At 40.6% G+C, this 21,614-nt stretch overlaps 1 protein-coding gene across 2 annotated transcripts; it reads left to right on the top strand.

Annotated features, from left to right (window-relative positions):
* Window positions 1-240: 240 nt before the first annotated feature.
* Window positions 241-4,803, top strand: LOC112288749 (uncharacterized). 2 transcript variants are annotated; one of them, XM_024533277.3, is made up of 6 exons: window positions 241-2,251; window positions 2,622-2,838; window positions 3,302-3,489; window positions 3,597-3,942; window positions 4,038-4,111; window positions 4,253-4,803. In XM_024533277.3, the coding sequence occupies exons 1-6, from the start codon at window positions 1,469-1,471 to the stop codon at window positions 4,394-4,396; spliced, it is 1,752 nt and encodes a 583-aa protein (XP_024389045.1). In that variant the 5' UTR covers window positions 241-1,468; the 3' UTR covers window positions 4,397-4,803. The 2 variants fall into 2 exon arrangements, with proteins under 2 accessions (XP_024389045.1, XP_073393449.1); XM_073537348.2 differs by having other exon boundaries at window positions 251-2,251; window positions 4,038-4,143; window positions 4,253-4,481.
* The last annotated feature ends 16,811 nt before the right edge of the window (window positions 4,804-21,614 follow it).

The following is a 21,614-nucleotide window of genomic DNA, read 5'->3' as shown; positions in this document are numbered from 1 at the left end:
CATCCATTCATTCATTCATTTATTCATTCATTCTCCTTCAAGACGAACTGGGATCTGGAAAGCAGACACGCTATCGAATGAATGAAAATTCACATACGTTCCACTGAATGTGGGCTAGAGACGATTCACGGATGAACAGACACAAGGGTGAGGATGAATGAAACCTTACTATTGGATGAATGAACCGGATCGGAGAGGGGATTGCGTCCGTGCTGCGGGGGGCGAGGTTACTCGTTGATCGCATCACTAATCTCGCCGGTATTGCCTCTCCTATGCCTGCTGCAATGCGGGAGGAGCGTGTTGTCACGATCACCGCAGCGTTCTCCTCTACTTCTCCCCGTTTACGGCACTCGATTTGATGCTGCTTTCGCCAAGTTTTAGCCATGTGAGGGAAGAGTTGGACGGTTCTGCCTCAGTTGGAGCATGATGTAGCTTGGCGCGCAATTTTGTTAGTTAGCGTGTTTAATCTTGCGTTTCTTTTGAAATGTCTGGATCGATTCACGCTCTCGGTGTGCAATCCGGCGTTGCGGCCTCGAATTGTGCGGTTAGGTTTGTGTGTGTATGTGTGTGTTGAGAGAGCATCAGAATTGGAGTTCTTAAAGTCTGCTCCATTTTCCTTTTTCTAGCCCTCTCACTAGAAGGTTTGCGTTAGCTTTGATGCCTAGTTTCTGAATCCATTTCTGGTGTAGGCGTGGGTGTGTGATGGTTTGGTGCCTGTCTGTCAGAAATTCATTTGATCTCGTAGCTATGGAGCGCGTGGAATCCTAGAAAGCATTGGTTCGTTTACAATTTGGAGTTCTCAAGAGGATCTGATTGTTGAGTATTTGATCCATATAGGAATTGTGCTTTTGTCGGAAAATCCTATGTGATCGAGTAGTGAATGTACCACAGCTCGGCATCTTTTTTTTCGTTTGGTTCTCTATTGTGTGTGTGGTCACAATTGGTGAAATGTCCACGACAAGTAGAAACCAATCTGCAGAGTGGTATGTAAAGCAGTAAAATTTGAACTCAGAAGTTACTCCGAGCGTAAGATTTCGGTAGCAGATGCAAGTCGTACCCTAGTTGTTGTTTCTCAACTTGGAGCATTTACAATTCGACAATTGCATTTGTTGCAGAATTTGAGCTTGACGAGTTTATGGTTGGGCTTATTTTTAGAGAAGTTAGGGAAGCACCTTCAATTTATTTTGCTAATGATAGTTGCGCCTGTTTCTTATGAAGCAGTTAGGGTTGAAGAAGCGGACGTGATTTTTAGGTTGGTCGGTGCTGCTTGCGTTCAGCGTGGTCAGACTGGCATTGAACATTGTACATTTTCTTAAGTTTCTGATGCTGGTGGTGTATATCTTTTCAACTGCTGCTATGTGCGGCATTTTACGTTTAATGTAACATGTTATTGTAATACCCGAGGATAAATTTCCGTAAATGATCGCTATTTGTTGAGTGGAATAGAGGACAAGCATTCCCTTCGGCAATGTCTTGGTTTTCCAGTACCTTCTCTCTATCTGCACCTCCTATGCCGGAGGAAGACAGAGATCAAGATGATGGCGATGACAGCCCACGAGGCCAACGAGTCACGGACGAGATCTCTGTATTGACCAAGAATTTGACTCGATCGCTCTGGGGTGTAGCATCTTTTCTGGCTCCTCCTCCCACCAACGAGATGGAATCTCCGAAGCACACGAACACACCTCAAACAGAGATGCGTAGCACGATGATTGCTGAGAAGTCGGAAGTTCCTCAAGTTGGTGTGGACGTGGTTGCAACAGAAGAAAAGGGGGCAACAGGGTCTCCATCGATGGTTGGGGTATCCGTAGGAGAACTTTCTAGTCTCGAAGAAATAGAGAGTTCTAGCGGCGGGATTAATAGTTCTTCAGCAAGTAGCTCTATCAGTGTATCTGGAAACATTCTCACAGGTGTTCGAAGTGACTTGGCTGAACTGAAGGGCACTATGGCTACTGGTTTCTCGCGAATCCAAACAGTAATTCGCGCCGTTACTCAGGATGAAGACGAAGACGAGGATATTGGTGCCGCGGAAGTATCGCTTGCGGGTGGCAGCGTGTCTGGCTCGCCTCAAAATTTGGGAGATGACACATTAAGAGATATTGGACTGACTTCCTTGCTGAAGCCACTGTTGGTGAGCATGTCGTCATTTCGTGGGAGGCTTTCCAGGAGCGAAGGAGGAGGAGGAGAAGAGTCGCGCTTGGTTGCAGTCGAACAGGGTGAAGGAGATATGGATTACGAAATTCAGCCAAAGGTTTTACGTTTGAGATTATTATCAATTCCTTTGTTTTCAGAGAATTGCGAGTTGTTGTATTTAGTAGGACAGTTGCATACAATTTATGATGAGCGTACCCTGACTCTCTTATCGTGGAAGCTGTATCTTAGTCAGCAGCCGATAAGCAGTACTTACAATATACCATCAGGACTTTATTAAAAATTTGGGATAGCCGAATGCGTACTCCAGAGTTTCTTTACTTGTGTACGTCTTTAAGGAAGACTGTTAACGCAATGAGAAATTCTTGAGGTGGTTAGCATGCATTCCTAGGTCCCTTATAATGTGTTTTTGCATACTAATGGTAATCGCCTGAAGATAATTTTTATTGGTTGAATGTTGTAATGTGCAGCCGACTGGTCGTAGTTCGCTTGGGGGCAGTATTGGTGGTTTGTCGAGACTTGCCAACAGCTTTATTCCCTTTGCCCGAGATATTGTCGGAGAAATTTCAAGAAGAGACTACTACGCTGTGGGATTAACAGATGAGGTTGTTTCCTTCGCTGATAATATTGCAGGGCATCCGGAGACATGGCTAGAATTCCCTTTCCCACAAGACGAAGACGATGATGGTAAGTAATGTGGTTTAATTCATGCTGTGGGCTCCTCATTGCGTTGTTTATATATAATGGGTCACCCTATGAAGAGGTTATGAAGAGGTTATATGAGTACACTGCAAAACTGAAACGTTGATGAAGCGAAGTTTGTTTACGATAAGAGTCGTTCAATGGAGTTGTGTTCTGTCGGTTGGACCTAGAAAAATCATTTGGGTTCGGAATAGACTACCTACATTTGGATTGTGGATAGAGTTTCTTAACCTGTTTGAGGTTTAAAGATATGTCGTAACAATGCAGCCTTCTCTTCCACTTAGAGCTACAATTTCAAAATTCGAAGCACTGACTGTTTTACAAATATGCCATGTTTCATTGAACGAACTTATTTAACATTTTTCAACAGGTAGTAGTCACGCTCTTGATTGTATTTGTGATTATTTTCGTAGTGGAAGCAATATTCACCTCCGCCCACATTGCCTAGGTTTTGAAATGACGGAAATTCAAGAAGAACACACCAAAGCTGTGGAGCAGTTATCGTCTAAGCTGGAAGCAGTGCACCGTGAGCTTTGTCCCGCTTTTCTCAGTGATGGTCGCTTTTGGAAGATCTACTTTGCGCTTCTACACTCGCGCCTAAGTAAAGAAGATGCGGAACTCCTTTCCACACCACAGGTATGGTGTCTTTGATCGTCAGGGGAAAATCGTTAAGTTACGAGATATTGAAGTTTCCTTTGAATGTTTGCAAGGCGCAGTTGTAATGCATTTTCTTTTGTCTTCAGATTTTAAAAATCAGGGAACTACTTTTACAACCTAAGGAGTCTAGGTCTGACACAGCCTCAAATCAGTGTGAGCGCGTGTTGCCTGGCCTCACCGAGTCGAACATGCGGGACTTGCTCCTTAAGTCTTCTGTAGATTCTGCACCTTTACCCGTCATGGAGGAGGTGTCACTAGACGATGCTTCTCGTCTCAATTCAGAGTCATCTCATGAGACTGTCTCGGCTGCGACAGAAGTTCAAGATTCAAGTTCTTTGCCCACACTATCGTCAAAGCTGGACGATGATCAGAGAGAAGTAGATCCATGGCTTGAGGACGAAGACAACGATGTCCAAGAAACTGCCGACAGAGGTCTGATCAGACGCTCATGATAGCGTTGAGTATATTATTTGGTTAGACTTTTCTTGTTAAAGTGCATTCTTATCTGACCTTGTTTGTTTGTACAGGGGTGGCGATTAGCATAGACGAAGATGTGTCTTTCAGTGATCTTGAAGAGGATGATGAAGACCATAAACTAGAGGTACTTCATCGAATGAAAAAACCTTAAATCATGTACATACCCTCTAAGCACACCCTATTATTATTCTACATATAATTGTTAGGATGGACTTTACTACAAATTAGGTAATTGTTAAAAACGAAAGGAACTTTCTCTGAACAGGATGAATCCCATGCTGTTAAAAATGGCAAAGAGCGGACAAGTAATGCTTCACTAGGAGATGCGTCTTTTGGGAGCAAACCTGAAGGCGACTGGCTCACGATTAACATAGAAGATGCTGCCAGTGTGACTTCCTCGTCTCCCTGATGGTGTCCAGAATATGGACTTGCGGATGCAATTCTAGTAAATAATGACAAGTTATGTCAAATTGGCTTATTTGCCTCCACTTTCATCAACACGATCAGCAAGATGGCGTACGAATTCGAAGCCGGAAGACGGGTTGGGTTTTGGAGAGAATTTGCACTGCCTCCTTCGCATCAGTCCCTCACTGAATGTTGGTAAAAAATACCTTCCTTGGTAACTAGCAGATCAGATACCAACGTTCCTCATAGACCTTCAGCAAGTGGTTGTCTTGTTAGAATAGGTTCAATTGTACAGGGTGGCTTTTCTTCAGAGCTGAGAGTTCGGCTCCAACCGCTGGCTGCGCCAGTGCCAAAAGCAGCAATTGTCTCCTTGAAACATGGTTTTATTAATGTAACATGCGCATTTTCTCATCATTTTTGCACAACTGCGGATCGTAGTTTTAGGAATTGCAATTTCTGAACCATAGCCCTGTTGCAGAGATCGTGATCATTTAGGATGGATAATATGGTTTGGAAGTTTTTTTTTGACTTGTCATTTCCATCACGGTGACATGGAAAGCTGTTCGCAGACAACTTTCTTTCGCACTAGTGGAATATGGTGAGCACTGTATATCCAACTGGGTCACATTAATTTTTGTACCACCTGATTAATAAATCCGCACTATGGTGAATGAATGTTCACCAGTACTTTGAGTTCATACTGACATCAGACATGTGGTTACGTGGATTCCAATGGATATGTATGTTGGGTGTGGATCTGTGTCAAGTCTTTTCAATTCCAATGTTGCAGTGAAATTAATATGTGCTAGACCAGTAATCAAGGAGGATGAATATTTATATGAAATGTTCATTGAAATAAAAATGTTCATCCATCTCAATTTTTTTGGTGTGTTCACTTATCTTGGCAGTTTAAGAGTGATGAATCTTAGTAAAGATATTTTATTTCAAAACCATATAGTCGACATAATAAACAAATAGCAAAAAAGAGAGATTATGGTCAGCTATTTGTGCTTAGATTTGGACCTTGGACTTTGGACTCTCATTTAACAAATATACCAAGCTTGTAATAGTTGTTGTTTTTTATTTTTATTGATTTTTGTTATATATATATATATATATATATATATATTTCGATAATTTTGAAATCACTGTCACGGACACAGAAATACAGACTCGAGATCAAACAAGAAGTTCAAGAAGAACTGGCAAGAACTAGATTAATTAGATGAGAACAACACCAGAGAGGTGAGCTAGAGCTCCAAGAGATGTGTTGTCGAGACTGAAGAACTCTTCAGCCTCGATTCCAATATATACTTCTATTTAGGAAGCTTCTCAAGCAACTTCTACCAACTAGGAAGCTTCTAGAAGGTTCCAGAGACTTGCTTCTAGAAGGTTCTAGAAACTTGTGTCTAGAAGGTTCTAAGGATTATGTCCCTAACATCACCCCCTCCTTTAGCTTCGAGGTCTCTGAGAAGCAATGTTGTTGATCAATACCAACGCAAGAATATGAAGATCTGTCGCATAACGTCTGCTATGAACTCCAACTGTTGTTCACGAGGCAAGTGGTTCATCGGCCCTTGAAGCCAACAATAATGGCCCACTCCTTCAACTTCTGATCAAGCATAAATTTCCATGTCCTCATTATGAAATTGTCCTGCAAACACGCCTTCTGGCTGGCCATCGTAAGCAGGCTCGAACTCAAATACAATCACCAATGATTGGTTATTCGATATCCTTCGTCGTCGTCGTGATGTAGGCAATTCTTCATCTCGGGGTCGCCTTCGTGAGCTAGTCGGTTGAGATAATCTCACTGGCATAGTATCTATCTCTTGGCTATCCATATCAGAAGACCAAACTATGGCTACTAAAAAAATTCTATTTTATCTTGGAGAAAATAACTACATCAACTACGAATTTTGGTGGTGCTCTCCCCCTTTCTTATATTCTTGGGTGAATAAGCTTCAGAAAAAAGCTATCATTGTCGTATTACGTGCTTTCCTGCTCGAGAACGCACCGGGTGTCTGGCTGTAGAAGGTAGTATGGACATTCGCTAATATTCAAGCAGTCTATCGCGTTTTGTCTGTTGGAATATAAACAATTGCAAGAATATACCATAAATCTATACGGATGTCCTTCGACTACTTGCCAAAATCCTTTTTGTCCCAGCCGGTAGGTCTCTAGACATTACAGAGAACTCCAAACAACCCAATCTGCTAATCTCTGATACCGCTTTATATTCACGACCTTGTATCCCTTGATTGTCTTGTTAGATTAACCCAAAAATTTTCCTTCACTCCGCATACTCAATCCTGTAGACACCCTTTTAATTCTTCAATCACAGACATAACTTCGATTTCATAAAACAGTCAAGAGTAATCACACCCACTTCATTAAAACCCCGATTCACTAGTACAATACTGACTTTCAGCAACGATTGCCTCAGTCTTCCCAAAATCCTATGAAGAAAAAAAAAAACCCCCCAATTCTCTGTCTTTTCTCCCCTCCAAAGCATGAAGCTAGCTCTCCCCCCTTAAAAACCCTGATTCTCCTTCCTTTTCATTTCTTAACCTATCCTCCCCTTTAATCCTAATTCTCCCTTCTTTTCATTTCTTAACCTATCCTTTGAATTTCTTCAATCTTTCGTCTTGGATCCGGAATTGACTCCCTCATCAGAGCTTTCTCTTCCATTTTTTGCCTTTTAAAAGGTTCTTATTCTGGAAACAACGTTCCCTGAAACGGCACAGAGAACAGAACTGCCTGAAACGGAATCGAAACCCCCGTAATCGAGACCACATTGAGTCACCCGACCAATTCAGGTCTCATATTGGCTAAGAGGCCCGTAGTAAGACCTGGATGTTCCCGTAATTGAATCAAATTGGTCCTTCACGTCAGGCTCACTCAGTCATTGATTTAGTCCTTTCAATTCTATTGACTCCCACTATTGGACTCGAATGGAGTATTTCGTTACTGGTAAGTATACCCTGACCGATTGTGACAGGGTGTCTGAACTAGCCCCTGAATATTGGCACTCGAATCGGTCGTTGCTCCCAATATTCGAGATAACTGAACATTAATAAAAGTCCCCTTTCTTTATATTTTCACGGTATACTCATGTTACAACATGACATCCACCCCCTCTGAACCTATGCATCCTCCGATATGCACCAATTTACCCAATTGCTGTTTGATTTATAATATATTCTCTACGTCTATGTCCAATTCATCTTCGTCACCTTCATTATCCAAATCACTTTCATCTTCTTGCTGCGTACCTAACTTGCATAATACTCCTTCAATATTATATAATCTTTTTCTTTCTTTTCTTTTAAAATCATCAACTTTCTTATACATAATATTTCCATTTTCCAAAATACCAATAAAACTCACATCAAAGGCACCTTCATGTCGCAAGAGTACCTCCCCTTTTGTACCTCCATAATCTCGCTTTATAGTGGTACCTCCCCAAAATCCTTAAATCCTTCAACAATCTTTGGCAATGGTTTCTCCCTCAACCTATCTCGATTCCGTTCATGGTTAGGAGGTACTGTTAGAAATTATACAGCTTTCTTCCCATCTTCGCTACGTACCCTTGTATAAGCAGAACCATCGTCAAGTACTTTTGTTTCCATCCGTGTTGCTGTAGTATAAGGTTGTCCTATAATCAACGGATAAGATGTTGTATCTTAAATAAAGAAATGTTGCTCCATCGCAACATCCTCAATCCGAATTTTGACATCTGGACAAGCTCCATATAATTCGCCCTGTGTGTTATTAGCTGCTCGTATTGCCCATCCATGTTGTATATCAATTGGCCATTTTTGCTTCTTATAAAGATCTTTAGACATGAGATTTATTTCAGAACCATGGTCGACTAAAGCAACAATTGGTTCTTCTATATCTCCTACTTTCACCAATACCTTAGTAGTTGTCCTTGCCCAATGCTTTCGAGTATAATGGCTCAAAGTTTCCATTTCCTTATCACTATAATCTTTGAAACATACTCGTTGATTATACCCATTCTTTTCATTTGTTGGTTGCTTGTAACCAATATCAACCTTTTCTTCATCTTTATATATTTTTGCATCAATAGCATGACTCATTCCAGTTTCACCCTTTAATTGCCTCTTTCGCTTAATGCTGTCAATGATAACATCATGAAACTCCTTCTTTGTAATTCTCAAGACTTCTTTCAATGTGAATTCCACATTAGCATTTAATATACGTTCTTCCAACACCCCTTTCAAATTTGGTGCCGCTTCAATGTCACAAAGTAGCTTATAAGCAATTGATTTGCCCTTATCTTTTGTCTCCTTTGTTTTTTCTCCCAATGATGCTGAGGTATCCTTTACAGGTAATTCTTGTGAAGCTGCCTCCCGAGCCTTGTCTCCTCGAGTTTTCCTCTTAGAAGAATTTCCTTTTCTAGTATCATCAAAATTTCCTCGTCTCTTTTCTTCCATCAAAGCTTCATGTTGGCTCTTAGCAATATATGCATGAACTGAAAGAGACTCAACAGGATCCTCCCAACCTGTTCTACCTCGTATTGTAGCTGCAGTCCTCAATAACGCTGTCGTGTTGTAACACAAGTATATCGTGAAAGTATAAAGAAAAGGGACTTTTATTAATGTTCAGTTACCTCGAATATTGAGAGCAACGACCAACTCCAGTGCAAATACTGAGTGGCCAGGTTCAATCACCCCGTTACAGTCAGCCGGGGCATACTGAAATGCTCCGTTCGATTCCAATAACGGGAGTCAGCAGGAAGGAAAAGGACCAATTCACACGACGGGTGAGCCTGGTTCGAAGAGCCAATTGGATCCAATTTCAAGAATCCAATCCGGGTCCTCTTATCCACTATGAGACCTGAATTAGTCGGGCAACCCAATGCAGTCTAATTACAAGAAAATCCAGGTCTTACTACGGGCCTCAGCCAGTCTGACACGAAGGACCAATTTGATCCAATTTCGGAAATATCTAGGTCTTACTACGGGCCTCTTAGCCAATCTGACGCGAGGACCAATTTGACCCAATTACGCGAACATCCAGGTTACTACGGGCATCTTACCCAATATGAGACCTGAATTGGTCGAGCGACTCAATGTGGACCCGAGTACGGGGTTTCGATTCTGTTTCAGGCTGTCCTATTCTCTGTGTCGTTTCAAGAAACGTTGTTTTCGATAAATGGATCTCTTAAAGGTAAAAACGGAGGAAAAAGCTGTGATGGCGGGAGCCAATTTTGGATCTAAGCTCTGACGATGGGAGCCAATTCCGGATCCAAGACGGAAGATTGAAGAAATTCAGAGGATAAGGTTAGGGGGAGAATAAGTTTTTGGGAGGTTTTTGAAGATCGGGGAGAGCGAGCTTCATGCTTCGGGCGGGGAAAGAAGACAGAGAATTGGATTTTTTTTTTTTTTTTTCTTCATAGGATTTTGGGAAGACTGAGGCAATCGTTGCTGAAGTCAGTGTTGTAATGGTGAATCGGCATTTTTAATGAAGTGGGTTTGATTACTCTTGACTGTTTTATGAAATCGAGTTACGTTTGTGATGAAGAATTAAAAGGGTGTCTATAAGATTGAGTATGCGGAGTGAATGAAATTTATTCGGTTAGTATAATAAGACAGTCAGTGGATACAAGATTGTAAGTACAAAGCGATATCGAAGATTAACAGTTTGGGTTGTTCGGAATTCTCTGTAACGTTTAGAGACCTACCGGCCGGGACAAAAAGGACTTCGGCAAGCAGTCGAAGGGCATCCGTATAGATTTATGGTGTATTCTTGCAGTCGTTTACATTCTAACAGTCAAAAATTGATAGACTGCTTGACTATTGGCGAATCTCCATATTACCTTCTACAACCAGACGCTGTCGTGTTGTAACACGAGTATACAGTGAAAATAAAAAGAAAGGGGAATTTTATTAATATTCAGTTACCTCGAATATTGGGAACATCGACCAACTCCAGTACAAATACTGAGTGGTCAGGTTCAATGACTCCGTTACAGTCAGCCGGGGCATACTGAAATGCCCCATTCGATTCCAATAACGGGAGTCAACAGGAAGAGAAGGACCAATTCATACGACGGGTTCGAGGAGCCAATTGGATCCAATTTCGATAATCCAATCCGGGTCCTCTTACCCAATATGAGACCTGTATTGGTGGGGCAACCCAATGCAGTCTAGTTACGGGAAATCCAGGTCTTACTACGGGTCTTAGCCAATCTGACGCGAGGACCAATTTGACCCAATTACGGGAACATCCAGGTTACTACGGGCATCTTTACCAATATAGGACCTGAATTGGTCGAGCGACTCAATGTGGTCCCGATTACGGGGTTCGATTCTGTTTCAGGCTGTCTTGTTCTCTGTGCCGTCTTAAGGAACGTTGTTTTTGGTAAATGGATTTCTTAAAGGTAAAAACGGAGGAGAAAGCTTGGCGACGAGAGCCAATTTCGAATCCAAGTTGAGGTGGGAGCCAATTCCGGATCTAAGACGGAAGATTGAAGAAATTCAGAGGATAAGGTTAGGGGGGATATAGTTTTGGGGGGTGTGGGTTTTTTTTTTAAAAGGAATCGAGGGGGGAGCTAGTTTTCAAGCTTTTGCAAGGTTACCAGTTCGGTTTTTTTTTGGATGTTTTTGAAGATCAAGGGAATCGAGGGAAGAGCTAGTTTTCAAGCTTCTGCAAGGTTACCAGTTCGTTTTTCATTGGAGGTTTTTGGAAGATCAAGGGAATTAGAGAGAGGAGCTTCATGCTTCGGGTCGGGGAAGGAAAGACATAGAATTTGGATTTTTCTTCTTCGTAGAGTTTTGGGGAAGACTGAGGCAATCGTTGCTAAAGTCAGTGTTGTAATGGTGAATCGGGATTTTTAAATGAAGTGGGTTTGAATACTCTTGACTGTTTTGTGAAATCGAGTTACGTCTGTGATTGAAGGATTAAAGGGGTGTCTATAGGATTGAGTATGCGGAGTGAATGAAATTTATTGGGTTAATCTAACAAAACAGTCAGTGGATACAAGATCGTAAGTACAAAGCAGTATTGAAGGTTAACAGTTTGGGTTGTACGGGGTTCTCTGTAACGTCTAGAGACCTACCGGCTGGGCAAAAAGGACTTCGACAAGCAGTCGAAGAGCACCCGTATAGATTTACGGTACATTGTTGCAGTCGTTTATATTCCAGCAGTCAAAAACTGATAGACTGCTTGACTATCGGCGAATCTCCATACTACCTTCTACAGCCAGACGCCCGGCGCGTTCTCGAGCAGGAAAGCACGTAATACAACATAAGTGGTGAACCCGACGTGAAAGCTTGAGGTGGAAGGTATTGGATTTCGGTTGATTTTATCTTTATTTTTATGGAAAACGATAATAAAAATTTTGAAGGATTTTTGGGAGAAGTTTTTGGTGGGGAGTCTTCTAAAGGACAAGGTATGCACATGGATCCATCTATTGCTAGTTTGTTTCAAGCCTTCTCATTGTCAATGCAGCAACAGCAAAGCAATGATCGAAAGGAAGCTTTGGCAACCAAAGCATTACAAGCAGTGGTCAATAAAATTGATCAATTTGATGGGAGGAACATTTCAAGGTATTTAAGATGTTATGTTCGTGAAATGGAATTTAATCGGGTTTCTGAGAAGAAAATGGTTGCACTATTTGGACTTGCCATGATACCAGAGATAAGAGACCATACTACATTGATTACTAATCGTTATGGGAATTCATGGGAGGTTTTTTCAAATGCATTGAAAGACGAATATTTCTTGGAAGATGCTGATCGCGTTACTAAGAAGCTGTTTCTTGAATGGATTGAACGGCCCAATAAGAATTTGCAAGCAATAGAGCTACTTAGGTAATTTGAGAGGCAATACGCTCAATTATCAAAGGTAGAAAAATTGACATTGGAGCCAAACAAAGTTGATCTATTTCTTCAAGCTGCTGATGGAGAATTGCAAGAGAAATTAGAACTCCTTCTTGAAGACAAAGAAGAAGATGAAGGATTGACAACGAAGTGGAAGAACGTTGAAGATGCGGTGGGGTTGCTTACAAAAAAAGAAAGGAGGAAGGATAGGAGCAATATTCCAAAAACTGTACAAGCACCCAAAGCTCTAGTACGTACAACACCACCAACAATGCCTACAGTTCAACCTTCGACATCCTTATCAAAGAAAGCAGATATGGGTATGGAAGAAATTATACGAGGAATGCGAGATCTTCAAATCAAATTGGCAAGACTTAAAGAGAATACTTCTATAAACAATTCGAAGAATGTTTCAAAACAAGGATATGTACAAAGATGCATTTGGTGTGATGATGCTTCACACACTAGAAAAGATTGCAATGAATTTAATAATATGATATGGCAGGGAATTATTTGCTGGAAAGATGGGAAGATAGCATTGAAAGATAGGGAGGATCTTCTTCAAACCAATTTTGGTAAGGGAGGAATGAGAGCATTAGTTCAAGATTACTTAAAAGAGCATGAAATAGTAGCACGAGAAAGTGCAAGTTATGGTGCTAGAGTAGATGATGAAATTGGTGGAAGTACGGAAACTAGTGAGTTTTGGGCTTCTTTCGTTTCTACAATGCAAGAAGGGAAATTACCTCGAGAAGCGTTATTGAGAACTGCAGCTACAATACGAGGAAGAACAGGTTGGGAGGATCCCGTTGAGTCTCTTTCAGTTCATGCATATATTGCTAAGAGCCAACATGAAGCTTTGATGGAAGAAAAAAGACGAGGAAATTTTGATGATACTAGAGAAGGAAATTCTTTTAAGAGGCAAACTGGAGGAAACAAGGCTCGGGAGGCAGCTTCACAAGAATTGCTTGTAAAGGATACCTTAGCATCATTGGGAGAAAAAACAACGGAGACAAAAGATAAGGGCAAATCAATTGCTTATAAGCTACTTTCTGACATTGAAGCGGCAACAAATTTGAAAGGGATGTTGGAAGAACGTATATTAAACGCTAACGTGGAATTCACATTGAATGAAGTCTTGGGAATTGCAAAGAAGGAGTTTCATGATGTTATCATTGACAGCATTAAGCGAAAGAGGCAATTAATGAGCAAAACTGGAATGAGTCATGCTATTGATGCAAGAATATGTAGAGATGAAGAAGAGGTTGATATTGGTTACAAGCAACTAACAAATAAAAAGAATGGGTATAATCAGCGAGTACGTTTCAAAGATTCTAGTGACAAGGAAATGGAAACTTTGAGCCATTATACTCGAAAGCATTGGGCAAGGGCAACTACTGAGGTATTGGTGAAGGTAGGAGATATAGAAGAACCAATAGTTGCTTTGGTGGACCATGGTTCTGAAATAAATCTCATGTCTAAAGATCTTTATAAGAAGCAAAAATGGCCAATTGATATGGAACATGGATGGGCAATACGAGCAGCTAATAACACACGAGGCGAATTATATGGAGCTTGTCCAGATGTCAAAATTCGGATTGGGGATGTTGCGACGAAGCAACATTTCTTCGTTCAAGATACAACGTCTTATCCGTTGATTTTAGGACAACCTTATATCACGGCAACACGGATGGAAACAAAGGTACTTGACGATGGTTCTGCTTATGCAAGGGTACGGAGCGAAGATGGGAGGAAAGCTGTACAATTTCTAACAGTACCTCCTAACTATGAACGGAATCGAGATAGGTTGAGGGAGAAACCATTGCCAAAGATTGTTGAAGGATTTGAGGATTTTGGAGAGGTACCACTGTAAAGCGAGATTATGGAGGTACAAAAGAAGAGGTACTCTCGCGAGATGAAGGTGCCTTTGATGCGAGTTTTATTGGTATATTGGAGAATGGAAATATTATGTATAAGAAAGTTGATGATTTTAAAAGAATAGAAAGAAAAAGATTATATGATATTGAAGGACAGTTACGCAAGATAGGTACATTGCATGATGATGAGAGGATTTTGGGTGTTTATGAAGAAAATGGGTTGGAAGATTCATTGGAATTGATTACATCTATTGAGTTAGGGGATAATGATAAGATTGTTGAGATTCATTCGAGAGAGGTTTATACCATACTTGAATCTTTTCAAGCACCAGAAGTCACAGTAGAGACGAGATATAAAACGGCAGATAAGAAGGTAAAGCCTGTTGCCGGACCATTACCAGAGGATTCTAAAGAACAAATGGGAGAAGCATCAAAAGAAGCAAGTTTAAGAGATCCAATGAGTATTGGACATCAGTTTACTGAAGAGACTTTTGAAGAATTGAAGATTGGTTCTGATGGTTCTTTATTGCCGGAGGAAATTACTTGCTTCAAAAAGATGTTGGCTAAACAAGGTAGATCATTTGCCTTCGAATCTCATGAAATTGGGTGTGTGGATCCAAATATTATAACACCTATGGTTATCTTCACTGTACCACATGTACCTTGGAATCTAAGACCGATTCCAGTACTGAGGGCACATTTACCTAAATTGGTGGAACTATTGAAAGAAAAGATAAAGATGAAAATATTAGAACCTTAATTTGCGCCGTATTCTAGTCGATGGTTTACGGTACCTAAGAAGAATGGGTCACTGCGGTTTATTCAAGATATGCAGCTGGTGAATGCTTTAACTGTCAGGAATGCAGGAATTGGACCTATTGTGGATGAATTTGCTGAGGCGTTTGCTGGAAGGGCGATCTATTCAATGGGTGATTTGTATTCAGGTTATGATCAATTTCAACTTGCCAAAGGAAGTAGAGATATGACAATGATGAGGACATCGCTTGGATTGGTTAAAATGTGCACTCTTCCTCAAGGCGCGACCAACTCAGTTGCGCATATGATGAATGTGATGAATAAGGTATTGAGAGATTTTATTCCGGAAAAGACTATGCCTTTTCTGGATGATGTTCCTATAAAGGGGTGCAGAGAAGGAGACAAGGATGAAACTTTAGATACGAGGGGGTGTCGCAAATATGTTGTTGATCATATACAAGATTGTGAAAAGATTTTAACTCGGCTTAGAGAAGTTCATCTTACATTATCGGGTATGAAGTCCGTATTTGGAGTGCGAGAGGTTGTAATTGTTAGACATTTATGCGGATCTTACGGAAGAAAACCAGATCCGACTAAAGTTGATGCAATTGGAAGGATGAAAGAGGATTGTGGTTCTTTAATAGAGGTTCGCAGGTTTTTGGGTGCATGTGTATTTTATCGAATCTGGATCCCTCATTTTGCTCACATAGCGGATCCATTATATGAACTGTTACGCAAGGGTTACCGATTTGAATGGGAAGAAAGGCATATTTAGGCAATGTAAAGATTGAAGAAATTATTGATGTCACCTCCAATATTGAGGAAGGTTGATTATAAGTACAATAGACCAGTGATTCTTACTGTAGACGCTAGTCCAATTGCCGTTGGATGGGCGGTGGGTCAAGATGATTTGAATGGGAGTAGATTTGCAGTTCGATTTAGGGCTAAAGTTTTAAGTATTCGTCAGCGTGCATATTCGCAAGTCAAAAGAGAACTTTGGGGAGTCGTTTCGGCTATGAAAGCTGAAAAGGTCTATTTGATTGGGGCAGTAGTTGTAATTGAAACAGATTGCTTGCCATTGCTTGGAATGATTATTAACTGTTCAATGCCAGATATTGCAATGTTGAGATGGATTGCTTATATTAAGTCACTAAATCCAGAATTTAAGCATATTACTGGGAAGGACAATTTAGTAGCAGACATGCTATCTCGAGCAAGATACGAGAGGGAAGACGAAATGGTTGAAGACATTGATGATGTCGGATTGAAATTCTATTCAATATCAAATCTCAACAAAGAAGACAAGCTATTTCTTGAAGAATCTTATGAAGGACAATTATTGAATATTGGTCATTACTTGAATACCTTGACTTAGCAGGGGAATTGGTCTACAGAAAAATTCAAACAAATAAGAAAAAAAGCATATGGATTTTTACTTTGAGATGGTCTTCATCCTACGTATCCTCTGGCTATTCATTTTAAATAGGTTGTTGATTTGGTTATTATGCCAGTTGGGTTATGGCAGATGAGATATTTGATTTTAGCTCGTGAAGATTTATCAAATCAAGTAGAAGGAAGAGCATTGAGTACAAAATCTACAGAGGGGATTTGTAGGTTTTTGCTTGAAGATGTCATTTGCCATTACGGGTGCGTAGGAAAAATCACTGCAGATCGTGGAGAATTAAATGCACAAGAAGCTCGTAAGTTCTTTGAAAGATGTGGAGTTAAACTATCACTCACTACTGCTTATAATCTGGAAGGGAATGCGAAAAGCTAACGCGGTCACCCGCCGATTGTGAAAGCATTGGTTAAAGCTTGTAATAAGAAGGTTAAAGAGTGGCCACGGCTTTTGTCATTTACATTATGGGCTGATCGAACAACACATAGTTTGGTGACAGGATATATGCCAGTAGAACTTATGACAGGTCAAAAACCAATTATGTCGATTGAAGAAAAGGTACTTACTTGGAGTATGCTACCATGGGAAGATGGATTGACAAGAGAAGAACTTCTGGCTATTTGGATTCGACAATTGGAGCAAAGAACGGAAGATATCCAGATAGCATTGGAAAGGTTAAAAAGAGCAAGGTTACAAAACAAGGCACGATTCGATAATCAACATCGATTGAGACCAAAAGCAATCGAAGAAGGTGACTGGGTACTTGTTTATGACAATAGTCTTGATAATCAACATAGTACTTTGCGGAAATTTTCAAAACGTTGGTTTGGACCATATGTTGTAACAACTGTTCATGATAATGCGACTTACTCATTACGGGAGTTAGATGGTACAAAATTGAAAATACCAATTGCAGGGAAGCGAGTAAAAATATTTAAACAAAGACATGCAGAGATGAATATGGAAGACCTTAATGAAGGTATAGAGATTCCGCAGCAAGAAGATGAAAGTGATATGGATAATGAAGGTGACGAAGACGAACTGGACAAAGACGTAGGAGATATATTCTAAATCAAACAGCAATTGGATAAATTGGTGCATACCGGAGGATGCACAGGTTCAGAGGGGGTGGATGTCGTGTTGTAACACGAGTATACAATGAAAATAAAAAGAAAGGGGAATTTTATTAATATTCAGTTACCTCGAATATTGGGAACATCGACCAACTCCAGTACAAATACTGAGTGGTCAGGTTCAGTGACTCCGTTACAGTCAGCCGGGGCATACTGAAATGCCCCATTCGATTCTAATAACGGGAGTCAACAGGAAGAGAAGGACCAATTCACACGACGGGTTCGAGGAGCCAATTGGATCCAATTTCGATAATCCAATCCGGGTCCTCTTACCCAATATGAGACCTATATTGGTGGGGCAACCCAATGCAGTCTAGTTACGGGAAATCCAGGTCTTACTACGGGTCTTAGCCAATCTGACGCGAGGACCAATTTGACCCAATTACGGGAACATCCAGGTTACTACGGGCATCTTTACCAATATAGGACCTGAATTGGTCGAGCGACTCAATGTGGTCCCGATTACGGGGTTCGATTCTGTTTCAGGCTGTCTTGTTCTCTGTGCCGTCTTAAGGAACGTTGTTTTTGGTAAATGGATTTCTTAAAGGTAAAAACGGAGGAGAAAGCTTGGCGACGAGAGCCAATTTCGAATCCAAGTTGAGGTGGGAGCCAATTCCGGATCTAAGACGGAAGATTGAAGAAATTCAGAGGATAAGGTTAGGGGGGATATAGTTTTGGGGGGTGTGGGTTTTTTTTTAAAAAGGAATCGAGGGGGGAGCTAGTTTTCAAGCTTTTGCAAGGTTACCAGTTCGGTTTTTTTTTGGATGTTTTTGAAGATCAAGGGAATCGAGGGAAGAGCTAGTTTTCAAGCTTCTGCAAGGTTACCAGTTCGTTTTTCATTGGAGGTTTTTGGAAGATCAAGGGAATTAGAGAGAGGAGCTTCATGCTTCGGGTCGGGGACGGAAAGACATAGAATTTGGATTTTTCTTCTTCGTAGAGTTTTGGGGAAGACTGAGGCAATCGTTGCTAAAGTCAGTGTTGTAATGGTGAATCGGGATTTTTAAATGAAGCGGGTTTGAATACTCTTGACTGTTTTGTGAAATCGAGTTACGTCTGTGATTGAAGGATTAAAGGGGTGTCTATAGGATTGAGTATGCGGAGTGAATGAAATTTATTGGGTTAATCTAACAAAACAGTCAGTGGATACAAGATCGTAAGTACAAAGCAGTATTGAAGGTTAACAGTTTGGGTTGTACGGGGTTCTCTGTAACGTCTAGAGACCTACCGGCTGGGCAAAAAGGACTTCGACAAGCAGTCGAAGAGCACCCGTATAGATTTACGGTACATTGTTGCAGTCGTTTATATTCCAGCAGTCAAAAACTGATAGACTGCTTGACTATCGGCGAATCTCCATACTACCTTCTACAGCCAGACGCCCGACGCGTTCTCGAGCAGGAAAGCACGTAATACAACATAAGTGGTGAACCCGACGTGAAAGCTTGAGGTGGAAGGTATTGGATTTCGGTTGATTTTATCTTTATTTTTATGGAAAACGATAATAAAAATTTTGAAGGATTTTTGGGAGAAGTTTTTGGTGGGGAGTCTTCTAAAGGACAAGGTATGCACATGGATCCATCTATTGCTAGTTTGTTTCAAGCCTTCTCATTGTCAATGCAGCAACAGCAAAGCAATGATCGAAAGGAAGCTTTGGCAACCAAAGCATTACAAGCAGTGGTCAATAAAATTGATCAATTTGATGGGAGGAACATTTCAAGGTATTTAAGATGTTATGTTCGTGAAATGGAATTTAATCGGGTTTCTGAGAAGAAAATGGTTGCACTATTTGGACTTGCCATGATACCGGAGATAAGAGACCATACTACATTGATTACTAATCGTTATGGGAATTCATGGGAGGTTTTTTCAAATGCATTGAAAGACGAATATTTCTTGGAAGATGCTGATCGCGTTACTAAGAAGCTGTTTCTTGAATGGATTGAACGGCCCAATAAGAATTTGCAAGCAATAGAGCTACTTAGGTAATTTGAGAGGCAATACGCTCAATTATCAAAGGTAGAAAAATTGACATTGGAGCCAAACAAAGTTGATCTATTTCTTCAAGCTGCTGATGGAGAATTGCAAGAGAAATTAGAACTCCTTCTTGAAGACAAAGAAGAAGATGAAGGATTGACAACGAAGTGGAAGAACGTTGAAGATGCGGTGGGGTTGCTTACAAAAAAAGAAAGGAGGAAGGATAGGAGCAATATTCCAAAAACTGTACAAGCACCCAAAGCTCTAGTACGTACAACACCACCAACAATGCCTACAGTTCAACCTTCGACATCCTTATCAAAGAAAGCAGATATGGGTATGGAAGAAATTATACGAGGAATGCGAGATCTTCAAATCAAATTGGCAAGACTTAAAGAGAATACTTCTATAAACAATTCGAAGAATGTTTCAAAACAAGGATATGTACAAAGATGCATTTGGTGTGATGATGCTTCACACACTAGAAAAGATTGCAATGAATTTAATAATATGATACGGCAGGGAATTATTTGCTGAAAAGATGGAAAGATAGTATTAAAAGATAGAGAGGATCTTCTTCAAATCAATTTTGGCAAGGGAGGAATGAGAGCATTAGTTCAAGATTACTTAAAAGAGCATGAAACAGCAGCACGAGAAAGTGCAAGTTATGGTACTAGAGTAGATGATGAAATTGGTGGAAGTACGGAAACTAGTGAGTTTTGGGCTTCTGGCGTTTCTACAATACAAGAAGGGAAATTACCTCGAGAAGCGTTATTGAGAACTGCAGCTACAATACGAGGAAGAACAGGTTGGGAGGATCCCGTTGAGTCTCTTTCAGTTCATGCATATATTGCTAAGAGCCAACATGAAGCTTTGATGGAAGAAAAGAGAGGAGGGAATTTTGATGATACTAGAGAAGGAAATTCTTTTAAGAGGCAAACTCAAGGAGACAAGGCTCGGGAGACAGCTTCACAAGAATTGCCTGTAAAGGATACCTCAGCATCATTGGGAGAAAAAACAAAGGAGACAAAAGATAAGGGCAAATCAATTGCTTATAAGCTACTTTGTGACATTGAAGCGGCACCAAATTTGAAAGGGGTGTTGGAAGAACGTATATTAAATGCTAATGTGGAATTCACATTGAAAGAAGTCTTGGAAATTACAAAGAAGGAGTTTCAGGATGTTATCATTGACAGCATTAAGCGAAAGAGGCAATTAAAGGGTGAAACTGGAATGAGTCATGCTATTGATGCAAAAATATATAAAGATGAAGAAGAGGTTGATATTGGTTACAAGCAACCAAAAAATGAAAAGAATGGGTATAATTAACGAGTATGTTTCAAAGATTATAGTGATAAGGAAATGGAATCTTTGAGCCATTATACTCGAAAGCATTGGGCAAGGGCAACTACTGAGGTATTGATGAAGGTAGGAGATATAGAAGAACCAATTGTTGCTTTAGTCGACCATGGTTCTGAAATAAATCTCATGTCTAAAGATCTTTATAAGAAGAAAAAATGGCCAATTGATATGGAACATGGATGGGCAATTCGAGCAACTAATAACACACGGGGCGAATTATATGGTGCTTGTCCAGATGTCAAAATTTGGATTGGGGATGTTGCGACGGAGCAACATTTCTTTGTTCAAGATACAACGTCTTATCAGTTGATTTTAGGACAATCTTATATTACGGTGTCGTATTACGTGCTTTCCTGCTCGAGAACGCGCCGGGCGTCTGGCTGTAGAAGGTAGTATGGAGATTCGCCAATAGTCAAGCAGTCTATCAGATTTTGACTGCTGGAATATAAATGACTGCAAGAATACATCGTAAATCTATACGGATGCCCTTCGATTGTTCACCGAAGTCCTTTTTGTCCCAGCCGGTAGGTCTCTAGACGTTACAGAGAACCCCGAACAACCCAATCTGCTAATCTCTGATACCGCTTTGTACTTACGATCTTGTATGTACTAACTGTCTTGTTAGATTAACCCAATAAATTTCATGCACTTTGCATACTTAGTCCTATAGACACCCTTTTAATTCTTCAATCACAGACGTAACTCGATTTTACAAAACAGTCAAGAGTAATCAAACCCACTTCATTAAAAAATCCCGATTCACCATTACAACACTGACTTCAGCAACGATTGCCTCAGTCTTCCCAAAACCCTATGAAGAAGAAAAAACCAATTTTCTATCTTTTCTTCCCCGACCCGAAGCATGAAGCTCCTCTCGAAT

This window comes from Physcomitrium patens, chromosome 11 (genome assembly GCF_059467195.1).
Source record: "Physcomitrium patens ecotype Gransden chromosome 11, ASM5946719v1, whole genome shotgun sequence".
In the NCBI taxonomy this organism is placed as follows: Eukaryota; Viridiplantae; Streptophyta; class Bryopsida; order Funariales; family Funariaceae; genus Physcomitrium; species Physcomitrium patens.
Note: the sequence above shows the minus strand (reverse complement) of the source record. Positions and strands in the feature narration are given on the sequence as shown.

Coding starts and splice junctions, on each gene's coding strand:
- LOC112288749 (XM_024533277.3), top strand. CDS start 1,469: ATGTCTTGGTTTTCCAGTACCTTCTCTCTATCTGCACCTCCTATGCCG. Junction 3,490..3,596: donor AACTCCTTTCCACACCACAG/GTATGGTGTCTT, acceptor TTTTGTCTTCAG/ATTTTAAAAATCAGGGAACT. Junction 3,943..4,037: donor CCAAGAAACTGCCGACAGAG/GTCTGATCAGAC, acceptor TTGTTTGTACAG/GGGTGGCGATTAGCATAGAC.